The following is a 17990-nucleotide window of genomic DNA, read 5'->3' as shown; positions in this document are numbered from 1 at the left end:
GTGTATATATATATATATATTAGATAGTAATATCTAATAATTAGATAGTATATATGTATTGAAGATCGTTATAAATTATTGTTGATAAGAATTTTAATAGCAATAATTAATATTAGAATAATTGTAAATTGTTTTAATATTAAATTATGTAGGTAAATGGTTATGAAGTTAAATTATAAAACGTTTAATGTAAAGCAAGTTGATATAATTGCTTGGGAGCATGCTTTATTTGACCAATTTATTATTATTTTACCAGGGACTAGTTTACTGTATGGTACATTCCATTATGTTTACATAATAATATAATATATAATAAACTATTATTAAATTATTATTATATAATATAGTAAACTAAATTAGAATACAATTGTTAAGAAAATCAATTAAAAAAATGTAACATCAGTGAAAATAAATCAGTTAAGATAAGTATAAAAATTCATGGAATATGAATTCTATAAACACTTACTTACAAAATGGTTAAATATTTAGAAGTAGTCGTTAGGGCTTTTGAAACAAAAATAATTCTTAAACACTGATGTTTCTCTTTTTTTAGAAACGTGATAAGGAGTGTAGGATAGTAAATAGTATAAAATTATTGTTTCACTAACAAGAGTGAAGTGAAAGTTTTACATTAATACTGGAATGCCAGAAATGTTTTTGAATTATACTGTTTAGATTTTTATGTATTTTGAATTTATAATACAAATGCCTCTTGATTTACATAAAAAAAATTTATATGTCCTGTTTATTTTATCAACAAGTATCTTTGTTTTTACATAGTAAATTACGAGGGTTGTTTAATAAGTCCTTAGAAAAAGATAGAAAAACAAATTATTTTGTGTAGATTTTTTTTTATTTTTCAAGATAATCCCCTTTTTACTATATACACTTTTCCAAGCATTTCTCCAACTTTTTTAAGCCATTCACAAAGCAGGATTTTGGAAGGTCCTCAAAATAAGCATCTGTTTAGGTGATGTTCTCCTTGTTCGACGTGAACTATTGCCTGCCGAGCCATTTTTTCAAGTTTGGAAATAAAAAAAAATCACTTGGGGCCAAATCCAGTGAATACGGTGGAAGTAATTTAAACTTTATTTCCATAATAGTTTGCAGGTGTGCACCCATGTATTGTCTTGATGAAAGAGGATCTTTTTTCTTTTTCAGATGAGGAATTTTTCATGATTTCTTCACTCAGGTGGTGCAGTAACGATGCATAATACGTTATTGTTTGTAATTTTTCCAAATAGTCAATATAGATGATACTGTGTGCATCCCAAAAACTTTAGCCATCACCTTGATGGCTGATTTCATTGTCTTCGCCTTCAAAAACCCATAGTTTTGACTTCCTTTGTCTCTGAAGAGTATCCATATTTCATTCACAGTTATGTATCATTGCAGAAACTTGTAAGGATTGTGACAAAAAGCACAAAAACAGCCTCAGTGTTGAACACATGATTGCTTGTATTCTCCTCTGAGAGCAAACACAGCACCCATCTTGCCAAAATTTTTTTCATACCCAATTTTTTGTGCAAAATTGATAATACTGTACCTTGCGATATGCCTGTGTCCTCAACTATTTCACGCACTTTGATTCGTCAATAGCTCAAAACCATATCATGAATTTGTCAGTCATTTCAGGGGTGGTCACTTCCACTGAACCTCCTGAATGAAGTACATCTTTTGTGGATGTACGGCCACGTTTAAACTCAATTACCGAATTGTAAACAGTTACAAACACAAGAGCAGATGTGCCATGAACTTCATCCAACTCAGCTTTGATCTCTTTCAGTGTTAAGCCTTTTAAATGTAAGTGTTTAACCACTACTCGAAACTCACTATTTTCCGTTTTTCTAAATAAACAATAGCTTGTTGCTTCAATCGACTATGAAAATGAAACCACATGATGGATACAGCTGAAACTTTATCTGCACTCTAGAGGCAAATTACGCTTACTAAAAGCAAATCGTTTTAGATACTATGAGCGCCATCTTTTGAATTTTCTAAGGACTTGTTGAACAACCCTCATACATCCATTATTGTACTCACTATTAAGACTCGTTTTGCTACTGTGATTCAGATTATTATTTTTCACAGGTTTAAATAACATTGTTATAATTCATTTTTTTTGTACCAGCATTAACCTGAAGACATTTTCTTAGGCATTTTCAGTTCATTGTATGAATTTTTTACTATCATTACTGGCACTATAGGTGATTAGGCTTTAATGTGATTTTGCAAGTAGGATTATATTTAATCCATTGATTATTAGGTCAGTCTCATTTTGTTTGAATTGATATCTCAGCTATAGTCTTGTATCTACAGTATTAATTTTATTTAACATGATCAGATCAGAATAAAAATTTTACTTGAAATTTAAGTAATATTACAGTTTTTGAAGTTTTATTGTCCTTTCTACCTAGTGCTTAAAATGGTGTAGATTCAATTTTCTTATGTATTTATAATGGATTGTTCTGAAAAGTTTGTAAGTTCAGTTTTGATTGGTTGTTGAGTTTTCTTAAGAAAAAAAAGTAGATTGTAGATTTTTTATTTTATTGTATTTTTAAACTGACATTGTATTGGATACTCTATTATTGTTTTACTGCAGGATCGAATTGTGCCTGCTGATCCCATTACAGCAAGTGAAAGGAGAGCTACTTTGGCTCGTCTTAATCAAGTTATCCAACACCGGTTGGTCACTGGAAATCTTCTTCCACAGATGAGAAATCTTAAGGTTTGATTATTTATTTTTATTTTAACTCAACATATTATCTGACATTCATTGAGTTAGTCATTCATGTTAACCTGATTTATAAGTTATTGGAATAAATCATACATAATAGTAACTTTTTTAAAATTATTTGTATTCCAGTTATGAACTGGTTAATGTTAATTCATCACTTCTATTGATTGTTAGAAAGCATTTATAATATTAGTTCATTCCATGGTCACAGGACACTGGTGTACAAGTCAATAATGATGCTGAACAATAAGTAGAGATTAATAGACATACAGGCACTAAATAGAGAACTACTGTTTTATACAGGGTGATTCAAAGAAACGGGAAATTTTGAAAGTTATGTTGGTAGCCGTGGGCAATTGGTACCACTTGATAAGTGGCGCCAGCCTCTCTAACTTAACCTGCCATTTAGTTGTCATGGATCCTTGGAGTGGTGCGCAACGTGCATTTGCTATCAAAGCGTTTTACAAAAACAATGACAGTGTAGAGGGAGCGCAAAAAGAATTTCGCCGTCATTTTAATCTGGGACGGTATGACCGTGTTCAATCAGCACATGCAATTAAAACATGGATATCTAATTTTGAGGAAACTGATTCGGCAATGAAAAAGAAACCTCCAGGCCGTGAGCAAACTGTCCGTACACCACAGAATGTTCAAGCTTTACAAGATGCTGTCACACGAAGTCCACATCGGTCAATCCTTTGTCTCTCAGCATCTTTACAATTGCATAGTTCAAGTGTTCGAAGAATGTTAGTGAAGGACTTGCAATTCCATCCATACAAGTTGCAGATCGTCCAGGAACTGAAACCGAACGATGCATTTGTGCGAGCAAAATTCTGTAATGTAATGCTTCAGAAGGTAAATGATAACGAAGAGTTTGTTCAAGAATTGTAGATGTCAGACGAAACGCATTTCCACCTCAGTGGATTTGTTAACAAGCAAAATTTCAGATACTGGGCACAAGAAAATCCTACGCAGCTACACCAGCATCCGTTGCATAGCCAGAAAGTGACCGTGTGGTGTGCTATGTCATCTTACGGTGTTATAGGCCCTTATTTTTTTGAGGATGACAACGGTCTTGCGATTACAGTGACGTCGGCTTGTTACGTAGCCATGCTTGAAACCTTTGTTGTGGAACAACAAAAGAGATTTCCACTAATTATTAACACAGCCTGGTTTCAACAAGACGGAGCAACGTCACATACTGCACGAACATCGTTGGCAGCTGTATGCCAATTGTTTGGACAACGTGTCATTTCATGAAATGGTGACATTAGATGGCCACCCAGATCGCCTGATCTCTCAGCTTGCGATTACTTTTTGTGGGGTCACCTTAAAAGCAAAGTGTTCCACAGTAGACCTGCTACAATGGAAGAACTGAAGGCAAAGATCTGTGAAGCAATTGCGGAAATTCCAGTTGGGATGTTACGTCAAACCATGAACAATTTAACGAAGAGACTTTGTGAGTGTTTACGTAGAAGAGGAGGTCACCTGCAAGATGTCATCTTTAAAAAATAAACTAAAATGTATGTATCCTAAAATGACAACATTTGTACAATTACATGAAATAAAATTCATTTTCTAAATAAAATTTTTTTATTAACGTTATTTAATTTTTTAAATTTCCCGTTTCTTTGAATCATCTTGTATATAATCTTAGTTTCATTGATGTACCATGACCGAGTTCTTTATCTGTGAATAGATGTTGTACACTTCCTTAATATGTCTACAAGAAATAATGTTGCTAATGTTTTTTAGAGACTACATTTTTAATATAGAACAAGATACTGAAAAAAAAAAAAAACTAAAAATTTTTGCATAGTTGCAAATTACATTTAACAAGCTTGACTTTTTTGTCAAGTTTTGCCTACATGAGAAGTCGATGTTAAAAAGCTCTTGAAATCCAAAATAAAGAATTAACTTAGTTTTTTTTTATCACTGGACAGTAATTATTTTATTGTAAAAATTAATTCATCAAATCAGAAAGAAGTAAGTGAACTTTGTTTATTTTATTGTAAAAATTAATTCATCAAATCAGAAAGAAGTAAGTGAACTTTGTAAGTTAACAAGTTTTAAAACTTGGCTGCAAGGGATGTTAAAAAAATTTGACCTTAGGTTGATACATTAAAATGTATCACATGGCTCTTAATACTTAATTGTAAAATCCTTGTGACAATTCACTTAATTCTTTGCTTTTCCAATTGTTTAAAATTTGCTGAAGTATTGATTCATATAGCTGTGTCATCATTTTTTCAGAATGTTCTCTTAGCTCTCAACATATGGCTCTTAAGCAAAATTTTTAAATTTAGGAATATTAGAAAACCTAATATATGTAGATTAAAGGTATTTTAATGTACCAGGAAAATTTTATGTTTCAGTCAAGTTTCTAGTAATGGGTAGTGGGATTAATGATTGTTTTCAGTTTGTACAATTTCTACAAATGTAACTTTTCTGATGAACAATATCCTGAGGTTATTACACAGTTTAATAATAGAAACTATACTATTTTGATTCTCCTTTTCACCTTATTTTCTTTGGCACAGAAAATCTTTGTATTTCTGATTGTGCTGTACACCCACCTTTCATCATTAGTCCTCAGAACATCAAAATTGTTGTTAACTTAATCCAATATGTCTTATAAAATGTAAGTGCAAAGGGTTTTTTTGTCATTTGAAGATAGCTTGGGTTTAAATTTTGTTGCCACCTTCGTGTGTCTAAATTATCAGATAAAATTCTGCCTGTGAATCTGTCCACTAATACCATCGTCAGGAGTTTTTTGAATGGCAATTTACTTACTATATTTTATAATTTTTTTAGATCTATATTAATAGCATTAACATTTTGACTCATGTTGTGAGTGAGCGCGCACGTGCGTGTGTGTATGTGTGTGTGAAAATGTTTGCACCAAATAGCCATTAATGAAAATCAAAATAAAATCATTGTTCTTCAATTGCAGTGAATAAAGGAAATTACATTATGATATGTTTATGAGTTATAAATCGGTGGGCAAAATAAGGTATAGAAAAGGTCTGTCACTTCAACTTGCCGTAATAGCAGAATTGAAGTATTTCAGTATTTAAGAATATTGAAGTGCTTAATTAGGGAATCCCTTTGTGGAAGTGTACAAAAGAGGAGGGCACTGTGATTGATTGTACTGTCTTAGTACCTGTGAAAAATAAAGGAAAATATCTACTCTTTCAACCTAGTGAAAGTTAAATCCTTTGTTTTGAATTCTTAACCTACATCTGTTTTTATGCAAATAAGGGGGAAGAATAGAATTTTTATATATTTGTTTCAGAGGAAATTTTATGAATTGCCAATAGTTGCAGCTAAAACCTATACTACGTTTTTAGCCGTAGAGTTTGAATTTTTATCTCGTAAGAATTGTGTGCAGATTTTGTGAGTGCATTGAAATGTTTCATTTTTGTCGATCAGTAATTTGTGATTTGAAAACATGCTCATCCAAAATAATTTTGAAAATTGAAATTGAACAAAACCAGAAATTCAAATACGTTAAAAAGTGAATGAATGTTTTTGTATTATCATATGGTTTGTGTTAAAAGCTATAATGTTATGTTAATAGATTGAAGCTGGAAGGGTGACATTTCATGTTGAGCATGAATTTGAAGTTTCATTGACAGTAATGGGAGATGGACCTAACATACCTTGGAGGCTTCTAGACATTGATATATTAGTGGAAGACAAGGAAACTGGAGGTGAGTAAAAGTCGATTTTATTTATTGTTCTTTTAGTTTTAAAAGAAAATATTGAAGATTATAGTTGTAAAATATATTTTTAAACACGTTTTTTTAACACACTCTTAGTGATTCATTATCTGTTCCTACACAAGAAATTTATGATTTTTATTTTCTGGAAAAAAGTTTTGTTATAATGCATTTGAATAATTTTATTTTTATTTATTTATTTTTTGGAGACTGAGAACAGTACAATTATATAAGAACAATTACAGATATTTTGTCAGAATAGCTGAAGCAGCCAAAATTTTACCTGAAATTTAGTATATTCTAAGGAAGATATTGTATGTAGTATTTAGATCATTTTCAACATTTTTCATCTAAGCCTTTTTACATTACTTTATTTTTCATCAGAAACCAGGTAGTCACTGAAGGGAAAAAATATTTTCCTTCATGTGTTTGCAAATTATAATGTATACTATTTTTTTTTTTTTTAATTATCAACCTTTTTTTTATTGGTTTTTTGGTCTCTCGGTGACAGTACTTTCATATGGCTGTTGTATACATCCTCAAAACTGTTTTTATATACCATTGCTTTGATGAACTATATTTTGTGTAATATTAGTAAAGTTGAATATATATAAACAGCTATGGAAATGTATATAAAAAATTATATTCTAAATTCTGTTAACATAAACCTCCCTAGTAAAGAATATTGAGATAAAACATATCTTACCATAATTTTAACAGGACAGTACTTTCACGGGATCCTGCTCCCTTGGTCATGATTGAATTCATTTTATTATCTGTGACATAATGGAGACGATATATGTGTTTGGGATAAGAGATTGTGAGTGCTCGTGTGTATGTGCATGCAATGTATAAATGTGTTTTACCATTTTTTCTTAAAAACTACTGGACCGATTTTGATATGGTTTTTTGCATTACTTAACATAGGTATCACTTCTGAGCAGGTTCTTAGACATGATTTACGGTTATAGGCCATCAGGGGGTGCTGCAGTAGATGTGTTTCTCTAAAACAGTTGGGCTGATTTTGATGCAGTTGTTTATATTATATAGGTGTCACCTCAGAGCAGGTTCTTAGATTAATTTTACAGTTATAAGCTGTCAGGAGGTGCTGCAGTAGATATGTTTCTTCAAAAGAGCTTTTGAATGTTTCTAAGTCTTTCTAATTAATATTTAATTATCCTCTTTAATTTCATTTTGGGTTTTAAAATTTTTTTTTTAAATTAAAATTTTTTAAATTAACAATAATCTGTGTTACTAATATTTAATATTTTTTCTAATATTGAATTTAGTCATGGCTAAGAATGTTGGATCACGTGAAAGTATTATCATGATATTATATCAATATTCCGTACTAGGTGGTTTATGTACTTTAATAGAATCTAAATACTGAGGAATAATATAAATCTTAAAAAGATTAATCTCAGTAAAGTAATAGGTACAAGAAGTTATGACCATTTTCATATTAAATTATTGGGAGGTAGGAAACAAGGGTACCTTCTCCAACAATGTGAGTTCTCCTCTTTATGAATCAATGAATCAAAAAATTGATATGACTTTAAAAATGATATGACTGCATATCTACCATCACCCACTGCTTTAATTTATATGGCTTCCGAATTTATTTGTCTATTGTTAGGTAATAATCAATAACTGTCATCATACTATAGTAGTAATCAGTTTATTTTTTATTTAACATTAAGAAAGAGAAGTGATGTGTTATTAATAAACAAAGTAATAAAAATGTTTTTTATAGATTTTAAATTCTCACATTTTGTAGGGTATTATTCATTGTTTTATTTTTGCTGTTAAAGCAAATTTCTCAGCTTTCCTGTTCTAGTTTATTGTTATTTTAAAACTTTAATTTCAAGTAAATTTATCTTTTAAACCACTTTCCAAAAAAAATGTTGGGCTATTCCTTTATTTTGTCCTAAGTCTTATGTCTTAGATGTTATCAGTAGCACTAAATTATTTTTACTTTACTGCTTTACAGATGACAATACTTATTAATATAATAAACCTTATTAGTATTGTAACATAAAAACTGGAGATTATAGATTTCCACTAACTTTTTATACATGTTTGTTTGGAGATATACATAACAATGATGTGTGACCACAGTTTGTTCGTCTATTGACATTAACCTACCCACTTAAGTTCTTAACGGACTTTTGAAAAACCTCTTGAGTATCACATCCTTCAGCATCTTTGTGTATGATATGTCAGGAATAATAGCATAATTACTAGTTTCAACTGGATCCTTGAGAATTTACCTAAAATATTATTGTCTAAGAACCTCTGAGCTTTCTAAGAAGTATTCAATATTTCCATAAACATTAGTTTGGCTTTTGCAAAATGCTGTTCATATTGATCATTTATGTTTTCTCGATCTTACAAGGTATTACCTTGCATAACAGTTTTCTTAAAAATTTTCCATCCAATGAGTTATTTCCTCATACTTCTCTTGGCAGCATCCTAATACTGCCAAGACAAAACTGATACTTAATACTCTTCTGATTGTCATCTGCTTTTCATTATTGCTATCATCATATGTCATTCAAAATTTGATGTCCCAAATAAGATTTTTTGCTTTTATCAAATCATATATATCATACTCACTAGCAGTTATTTAAATGCATAAGATGCAGCACGTATATCGGTCATCTCATCTAAGATTGTATCTTGTTAGATATTTTGAGTTTTATCACAAGATTCTTCTGTTTACAGTTTATTTTCACTTTAAAACATTGTATTTTGTTTTATGCTTTAATTATAAACCAGAAAATATTAATGACTTATTAGACCATTGTTTTATAGATCATCCCTCTGTACTTTTCATAAAAAAATATTTGAATGAATTATATGCCTATTTTATAAATTATAAAATAATATTGAAGGCCAGTTTTAATACTGCTATATTGTTAAATTTTGCGATCCTGTTAAATTTTTTAAATACTCTTTCTTCGATGAGGAAAATTAGGCTTACTGTTACTTCTGAAGTCTAAACCCAACTATATTTATTAATATAACATTTTTACGTATGATTTTGTTGTTTGTTTTACAAAGTTCAGTGTGTAAGTTAATTGATTTTAACTTATTATTGAAATCTTATAAACTGTGGAATTTCTTGTCAGATTAAAACTTTTATTTATATTTTCTGTAGATGGTAAAGCCCTTGTTCACTCATTACAAGTACAATATATTCATCAAGTGGTTCAGGCAAGACTAGTAGATAACCCAAACCCTCTTACCGAAGTTTATACTTGTTTGCATTTCTTTTGCCAGTCTCTGCAACTTGAGGTAAGTAAATTTTCTAAAATTAGCTAACTTTATTATTTATGTTAATTTATTTGTGTTAATATTATTTCTTATTTGATCTCATAGTATATAGTAAAGTAAAAGCCGGTTTCTCTCCTATAGCGGGTTTGAATTCTTTACATTTGGGATTTTTTTTTCCAGTTTATAGTAGTCAGCTGATTAATTACTATTTAGTTGTTATTCATTTGTTTTATTCTATATTGAGAATATAGTATTGAAGTACTCAAAACAAGAAATGAATTTTATACTTCAGTGTTGGTGGAAATTGATATTTCTGCTACTCATAAAGAATTCCAATCTTGCCACCTGTCAGCAGTTTGTGTAACTTGAACATAAAATTTAAAAATATTTGACATATTCCTCTGCAGTTAGTTGACCTAGTACTAGGTACACTTCAGAAAACAAACAAGTTGTTGCAGAGAAATGAGTAAAAACTCATCAGAAATAAACCAGAAATGCTTTTGTCAGGCTGGAAATACCAAAATAAGTTTATAAAACATTCTAAAGGAATTATAGTTTATATGTATAATCAGCTAAAACTATCTCATTCACGTATGAAGCTGATCTTTGATAAAAGGTGAAATTTATTATTCATTGTCAAGTAATTCTCATTTATCTAGCTCAGTGATTTGGTTTGATGTAGCTTGCTTAAAAATTAATTTTTATTTAACTTTTCTATTAACTGTTATATTAATAGATTATATTATTTTATATATATATTTTTATATAATAATTGGGAAAACTGACTTGTAGTTCTTTCATTATTCATTATTTTAAAATTATTGAAAGTTTGTTATTATTGATTAAGTACTTATTTTCAGCATTAAATTTTTTATCTATCTGTGTTTTCATGTTGTGTGATGGGTGTAATTGTTATTATATTTATATGATTGAAAATTTTTTATTACACATTTTCTTTTTATTTAAGTGAAACAATTTGTTTATTTTATATGATTTGGAGGTAAAGTAATATCCAATACAAGAGTATTTAATAAGTGCTGATTTGTTGCAGGTATTATATTCTCAGACGCTAAGGCTTTGCAGAGATAGACTAGATGGTCACATTCATGTTGATGAATATACCCCTGGCAAGTGTCTTTCAATATCATATTGGAGGTAAGTTTCTGTAGCAGGTATCTGTTGTAATGATGTTCATGAACACAAGTAAATTGTATTAAATATTTCCTTCAATAATGTCTTTACATTGTACAAAGTTCGTAAAGTCTTCTGACAAAACTATCTGTTGTTGATTTAAAAATTGCCATATCCATCTACTTTGTGCTTGTCTTTTAATCATTTTACATTCTTCATATTTCTAAATTATCTGTCATTTCGCTCTTCTACCTTTGCTTCTCTTCTTTTGTCTCTTGCATTATTATCATTATTTTTCTACACTTGCTATTTAAAACTTTTTACTAATAAGATTATTAAAAAAAATTATTAAATTGAAACCTTACTATCAGTGGTTAACCTTAATACTACACATTGTTTTTAAAAAAGTATGTTTAAAAATGGCCTAAATTTAGTGTTTTTATTTCATAACACATCCGTAATGAATCAAACTATGTATACATCATGCCTGAAGGCCTGTTATTTATGTTAATTACAAATAACTTTATTCTATTAAAATATAAATAAAAAAAGAAAAGTATGTAAAAAGAAAAAAAAAATTATGTAAAAGAAAAGAAAATTTTATGTACTAATTTAAAACGTTTACATATATTTCCTCAAAATTTGGTTTCAGTCAGAGTTACCATTCTTTAGTTGACTGAGTCATCTGTACTTTTATGAATAGCACTCATATAAGAATTCAAAAAGTAATCCTTCTAAAAATCAATAAAAATTTATTAAAAAAATATTTACTGAAGTAACAGAAGATATAATTGTTCCAGAAATTTTGATTTCTTTCTTAAAAATCCATCAAGCATTGCAAAAATATTCAACTTTAAATAAATGTGAATAAATAAAATACATTATTTTAATTTAAACTTTATAAATGTAATTTAAACTGTATAAGTTTAAACAAAATATAAACATATTTTGGAAACTAAACATAATTATGATCGAAATAAATTCAAGGAAGTAATGGTTTACTCTGATAATTTTAAACACTTTTAATCTCGAAAAATTCCATATATACACAAATAATAACAAATTAATAAATGAGCAAATTAAATTCGATGATGATATTTAATATAAGCAAATAATAGACAATAATAATTAAGTTGGCTAAACTGATTCCTCAATTTACAGAGCTCATAACAATTGTGATACTATTACAATATGGACATAGACACTGTGATTTAAAACTTTAACTTTTGACGAACTTTAACAAAATGGCGGTCAGTTGTTATGTATATAATTTAATTATGTAAATTTTATAATTTTTATCGTAAATTATAATTCCTCCTGAAGATGGCAGAATAGCCTAAGCGCTTGAGGGAAAGAAATAATATATTGGTAAGCTATATTATGTACAAAATAAATTATGCTTTTTTAAGGGTTATAGTAAGTTGTAGCATTGACATTATCAAAGAAAATATAAGAATATTTATTTAAGAATGGGGCTAGTAAAGTGGATAAAACTAACCATCAGTGAATGGAGTTAGATTGACAAATTAAGAATGACGTGTTATAATTTCAGAAGAACAGTGAAGAAAATCGCTCAAGGATTGTTTACTGAAAAAAAAAGACTGAAAAGATGCATAAAAATTTGGGAAATGGCTTAAATTTGTTATTTCAGTATTGGCACAGTCCATTACACCACCCATAAAAAGCTAAATTATTGAAAAATTTGTTTAAAATGGGTTATGGAGACAGTTGACTTAAAATTCACAAAGATTGCTGAATTTGCTTTTGTATGCAACTTACAGTTTTTAGTAGAAAGTAATATGTTTTCAGATTGCATAGTAACTTGTGATGAAACTTGGATTCATCATTTCTGAGCCAGAAACCAAACGTAAAAGAACGGAATAGACATTCAAAGTCATTTGCTTGTAAAAAAATTCATAATCTACGCATCAGCCAGTAAAATGATGCTAACAGTGTTTTTGGACCACAATAGCCTAATTTATTGTGATTATTTGGAAGAACAAAATACAATCAACAGTGAGCACTATTTTAACATGTTAAAAATAAAGTGAAATCTGCAATAAGGAGGATTGGTTCTCTCTTAAAAGTCGTAATTTTTCTGCATAATAACATCTGTCCCTATACTGCTAAAAAAAACACTGTAAGTTGGGTTAGGAGGGAATTGAGTCATCCACTTTACAGTGCTGATCTCACACCATCAGTTTTCTTTTTTGTTTGGCTCTTGATGAGATTTTGTGTGGCACTGAATTTGGCAACAGTGAGTGGGTGAAAAATGCCTCGTACACCAAAGTGAACAACTCTTTACTATTGGAATAAGAAAACTCATAGAAAGATGGAACAAGTCTTTAAATGTTAAACAGGAATAAGTTGAAAATAATAATTTTTCTGCAATCATTTTTATTTTTAATTATTGAATGACTCTCATGCAAAAACAAAACAAAAAATAAATAAATATAATCAGTCTTAGATTGTATCTACTTTAAAGTGCTCTAAAAAAAAAATAATTCTGTTATAAGGTATTGTTTTGTAATCTCAAACAACTGAAATTAGAAAATAATGATAAACCTCAATCTGAACAGTCCAAGTTGAAGGTAAATTGTATCTACAATATAATCCAAATCATTTAAACATTCCTTTTGAACCTATTCTACTGTTGTAATAATATCACTGGTAAAAGAGTGACACGATATTTACAGAAAGATTTTTCTGTGTATTTAGAGTTTTAGTTACTTTTTAATTTTTGTTTTTTTAAGTTTAAGCAATTTTATACATAACATAGAAAAGCTTAATTACACTAGACAATAAAATTTTGTTTTTTGTTTGCTACAGGAATATTAATAGCTAAATCTTACAGTACTTTCAATGCTGATTTCACGTATGTAGGTGGTTTCTTTCTATCTGATATAGTTTTTGTGTAATTACTATTTTTGCTGTAATGAAAAAACACTGTGGCAGTAGTACAACAATATTATATGTGGAATTTCTACATGTCTAAAATCTGGTTGCTTTGGATTCAACAGTGTAGTTTGCTTTACATATTTAATTCTTGAGATTCCAGCAGTAGTCAGGTAGCATTCTTGGGTTCTTTCTTTCCTAGTAGTGGGTTTTACTAGTGCTGGGCTCACAGCATTGTTTTCTGCTACTGTCAGTGCTTCTCGTTTTGGTCATTCTTAGCATATTGGTGATTATTATTTTCAACGTGAGTAAGGATTGCTTTTACACTATACTTTGAGGAATCTATAAAATTCACCATTTATCAGGATGATGCATATGTCCCAAAGCATCTAGTAAAGATTCCATATCATGACAGTAAACAAAGTCCTCATACCGGAAGGAGAAATATTCAAATTCACATTGCCTGTTGCGGAAAACATTTATTTAATACAGTGTTGCTAAAGTTTCCATCCTTTCAGTCATGATACAAGAATGTCTGCTTGATTGTTAGATAAATTTAGATTACAAATGAGATCATTAATTCTGACTGATTAGTTGTAATTCAGTATTTGTATTTTCTAAAAAATTAGGGTGTCTGCTTTGTTCATCATCTAATAAATCTGCACTACCTTCAACATCAACAGCTTCATCTCATCTAATTCCCATGTTTTTGGTGGTCCTGGAATTGAACTGTGGACTGTGAGGCACTGGTATTATAGCTCAGGGAATATCAGAATATTTAACAATATGTCTAGTCTTAGCTGTTATTCCTGATATTTTTGTTATACAATAAAAGCAGTCTGTAAAGTTATCCTTTGGTTTTCTTCATATCATTGAAATTGCTAATGTCATGTGACAAGATCCATTTAAACAACCAGTCAGCAGCATTACAGATGAATTACAGCAAATATTAGAGTCCAGGATCTGTCCTGATCACCTACTTAATATCCAAAATATAGTTTATACATTTTTTTTATCAGTAGACTTATATTTCTTCTCTGAGACTTTAATGTTACTTCACCACAAATGTAGCAGAAACTGTCTGGATGGTTAGTGCAATTACACAGCATTTTTATTAAAATGTTTACTGCAATAAACTCACAAACAAGTATTGCAAAACTTTAAACACTTAATACAAACATTAATGAACTATATACACTTACTTTACATGGAAAAAAAAAATCACAAATTGGTAGGAAAGTAGCTGCACCACTAAGTATTACACACACGAGAACTCATAGTTGACTTATGTTGAAATTTTTTAGCCGGCATGATACATTGTTTATTGTTTACAATATTACCAGCTCTGTCACCAAAAATAAATTCATATATGCTGAACAATGTGTGACTAACACATGTGATTAATGGGTGACATAATTACATTTAGAAAAAAGTTTTTTATTAATCATAAATATATCATTTGTAATCGTTTTAATCTGTAAATAATAATGATACTTATTTTTCATGACTATTTTCAGATCAAATAAATTATAGTTTATTTAGCAACTTAACTGCTGTTATAAATAATATACTGTATTTACATTGTTCGTGCACATATACTTGCTTGAAAATAGGGAGAGCAATTGCAAAAAATCTGAAGTCAATAGAAAATTCTGACTTCATATTTGAAATCAGTTCCCAAAAATACACAACATACAGCAAGTACTGAAAATAGTTGTTGACCATTGTTATTATTAAAATAAGTAGGAAAACAAGAAAATGCCCCAGAAACTTTACTTAAAATATTCTAAAATTAAATTGTTAAATAAATTCAGATGTTATAATAAATAATTAGTAGATACTATCAAAACACTATTTATAAAACATAGTAAAAAAGTTCAGTAATAATAAATATTAGTTATCAGATAAGCAATACTTTTTAAACAGTATAAAATTTTTAACAACAGTTTTACAATGAAATAAACACAGTATACATCTTATAATTTTTTTTTAAATTCTAAATTACAGTCATGTTTTTCAGAATACAGAATACTGAGATAAGATCTTACCTTAAATGTATCATGAAAGTACTTTTGCAGAATTCCACATCCTGTCATGATTGAGTTATTTATTTAATTAAATTGCATTTTAAAATTCTAAAATAAACTATGTACATGGTATAATGTTTGTTACATTACTGTATTAATTTATTACATGAGTTCTATTATCTGTTGTAGTTTTATATAAGACTGTTAAAATATAATTTAACAGTAAGGGAATGGGAATATTGTTAACAGTAAGAGGAATAATATTAATCTTAAAAAGATTCATTTCAGTAAAAAAAAAAAATATATATATATATATATGCATACAAAATCAATTGTTTATAACAATTCCAGTTGAAAGCGTAAATTAAGCTTAAAACACTGAAATTTTCTGTTCTCTAGAAGTATAGAGATACGGTGAACTTTAAATCAGCCAGTCACATGTCCCCTCTGGAAAAATCTTTTTGTGGAAATTTAGTGTAAGAATGACCTTAAATTTTAAAACATAACTTCCCTTATTTATTTATTTTCTTTAGAAACAAAAGGCTAACCTCCAGTCATAGTTTCATAATGTTATATTAATTACTTACTGTTTGAAAAAGCCAAGCCTGACTGGGATTCAAACCTAAATTCTATTCTTTTCCTTTTACACGTCACTTTATATTATATAAACATCACATAATCTTTTATCTATAACTTTTTTTATTTTGTATAAACATTTGAATGTTTTAAAACTAGTTCAATTTATTTTTTAGATTTAAAACATTTAAATTTTGTAATTAAATGGTAATGATTAAGTATATCTATTTACTCAGTTTTTTTTTTTTTAATTTCATTATGATTGTACAAAATAAAGTATATAATCATTCATTTTTCTCAAAATTTTCCAAATTTCTCTGAAACTTGACAGCAAACTTAAATTAAGAAGTGTCCTCCTTGTTAATAAGTTTTTTCACATTCTACTTTTGTAAAGTTCAACCTAAACTCTTATAGAATAAATTCTGTAGCTAAATCAGGGACTGACCTGATAGTAACCGGAATTTTGCGGCTTCTTGCTTATAATGTGAAAAAAAGTTTTTTTATCTTAATAGGCTTGGGTTCATGTTGTGTTTACAGGTGTGTGATTCTGATTTATCAGAATTTACTAACTGGAAAGTTAATTTTCTGCTACTTTTTTTTAAACATCTTTCTTATATGAGCTAGAAAGTTGGTGTATGTTATATGAGGGAACTATAATTTTTTAATTCAATTTATTTGTATAATAAACATTTATACATAATTTTTACATAACTTGTTATATGCAATATTGTATTAAAGTACTCATGTAACTGTTGTAAACTAAAATGATATTATTATTTTTAAATGATTGTTATTTTAAGAAAATAACTAATTTATAATTGTTTTATTATAGAGAGCTTACTTCAAAAGATCCTCGCTCAGAACTTGGATACAGACTCACCGTTTTGGTTGACACACATGATCCTGCTAGACCTCTTACTGTCCAGCATGTTCCAACACTTGGAAACAAAGTAAGCCTTGTTTTTGTTTTTGTAATTACAAGATACGTTCAATCTTTTTTTTTTAAAGTTATTGGAATCAAGAGGTAGATTATAACAGTTCTATGCTAATTATTACTGTGCATACAAGGTTTATTTATATAAATGTACATATATATTTAAAAAAATAACAACTTAACCACCAAAACACAGTAACAGAAAAACCTAAAAAAGAGAACTAATACTAATAGTTGAATTTCTTCAAGGGATCCTGCATTATCCTTCAATACACTTTTCTATAATTACATCAAACAGATAAAAAAAATAATAAAAATTTAAAAATTTAGAAAACATAAACACTAATAACCACAAAATTTATAATAACACAACTCACTCCCATTACTGGAATGATGTCAATTTAAAATGCTCATATCTATGTTCGTAATCAATGTTGCCAACTCCTACAACCCATTATGTCTAATTAAAATATCATCTTCAAATATGTTCTGTTGGTTTATTATTTCATACTTTTGTTTAAATTTAAAAATATAATATTTTTCAAGTATATTCATTTTTTTATTGTTTTAAAAAAAAATATTAAGTCTGTTTTTCACTCGCTAATACTATGCTTAATTGCAACAAATGGTTGGCCATATTATACACACCTTTTTCTATTTATGTAAGAATTCTAATGTTCTGTAAACTTTTT

The 17990-nt window shown here is 28.6% G+C and overlaps 1 protein-coding gene across 3 annotated transcripts in view; it reads left to right on the top strand.

The window, feature by feature from the left end:
* The window catches only part of MED14 (mediator complex subunit 14), a 130384-nt gene that overhangs the window by 24642 nt on the left and 87752 nt on the right, over positions 1 to 17990 (top strand). For all 3 annotated transcript variants that reach the window (XM_075360179.1, XM_075360170.1, XM_075360159.1), the window contains exons 5-9: positions 2603 to 2728; positions 6318 to 6450; positions 9620 to 9756; positions 10787 to 10890; positions 17197 to 17314. In XM_075360179.1, the coding sequence (XP_075216294.1) occupies positions 2603 to 2728; positions 6318 to 6450; positions 9620 to 9756; positions 10787 to 10890; positions 17197 to 17314 (618 nt within the window). The remainder of the gene's footprint in view (positions 1 to 2602; positions 2729 to 6317; positions 6451 to 9619; positions 9757 to 10786; positions 10891 to 17196; positions 17315 to 17990) is intronic.

Source organism: Lycorma delicatula, chromosome 1 (assembly GCF_047948215.1).
Source record: "Lycorma delicatula isolate Av1 chromosome 1, ASM4794821v1, whole genome shotgun sequence".
In the NCBI taxonomy this organism is placed as follows: domain Eukaryota; kingdom Metazoa; phylum Arthropoda; class Insecta; order Hemiptera; family Fulgoridae; genus Lycorma; species Lycorma delicatula.
This window is presented reverse-complemented; position numbering and strand designations above follow the sequence as displayed.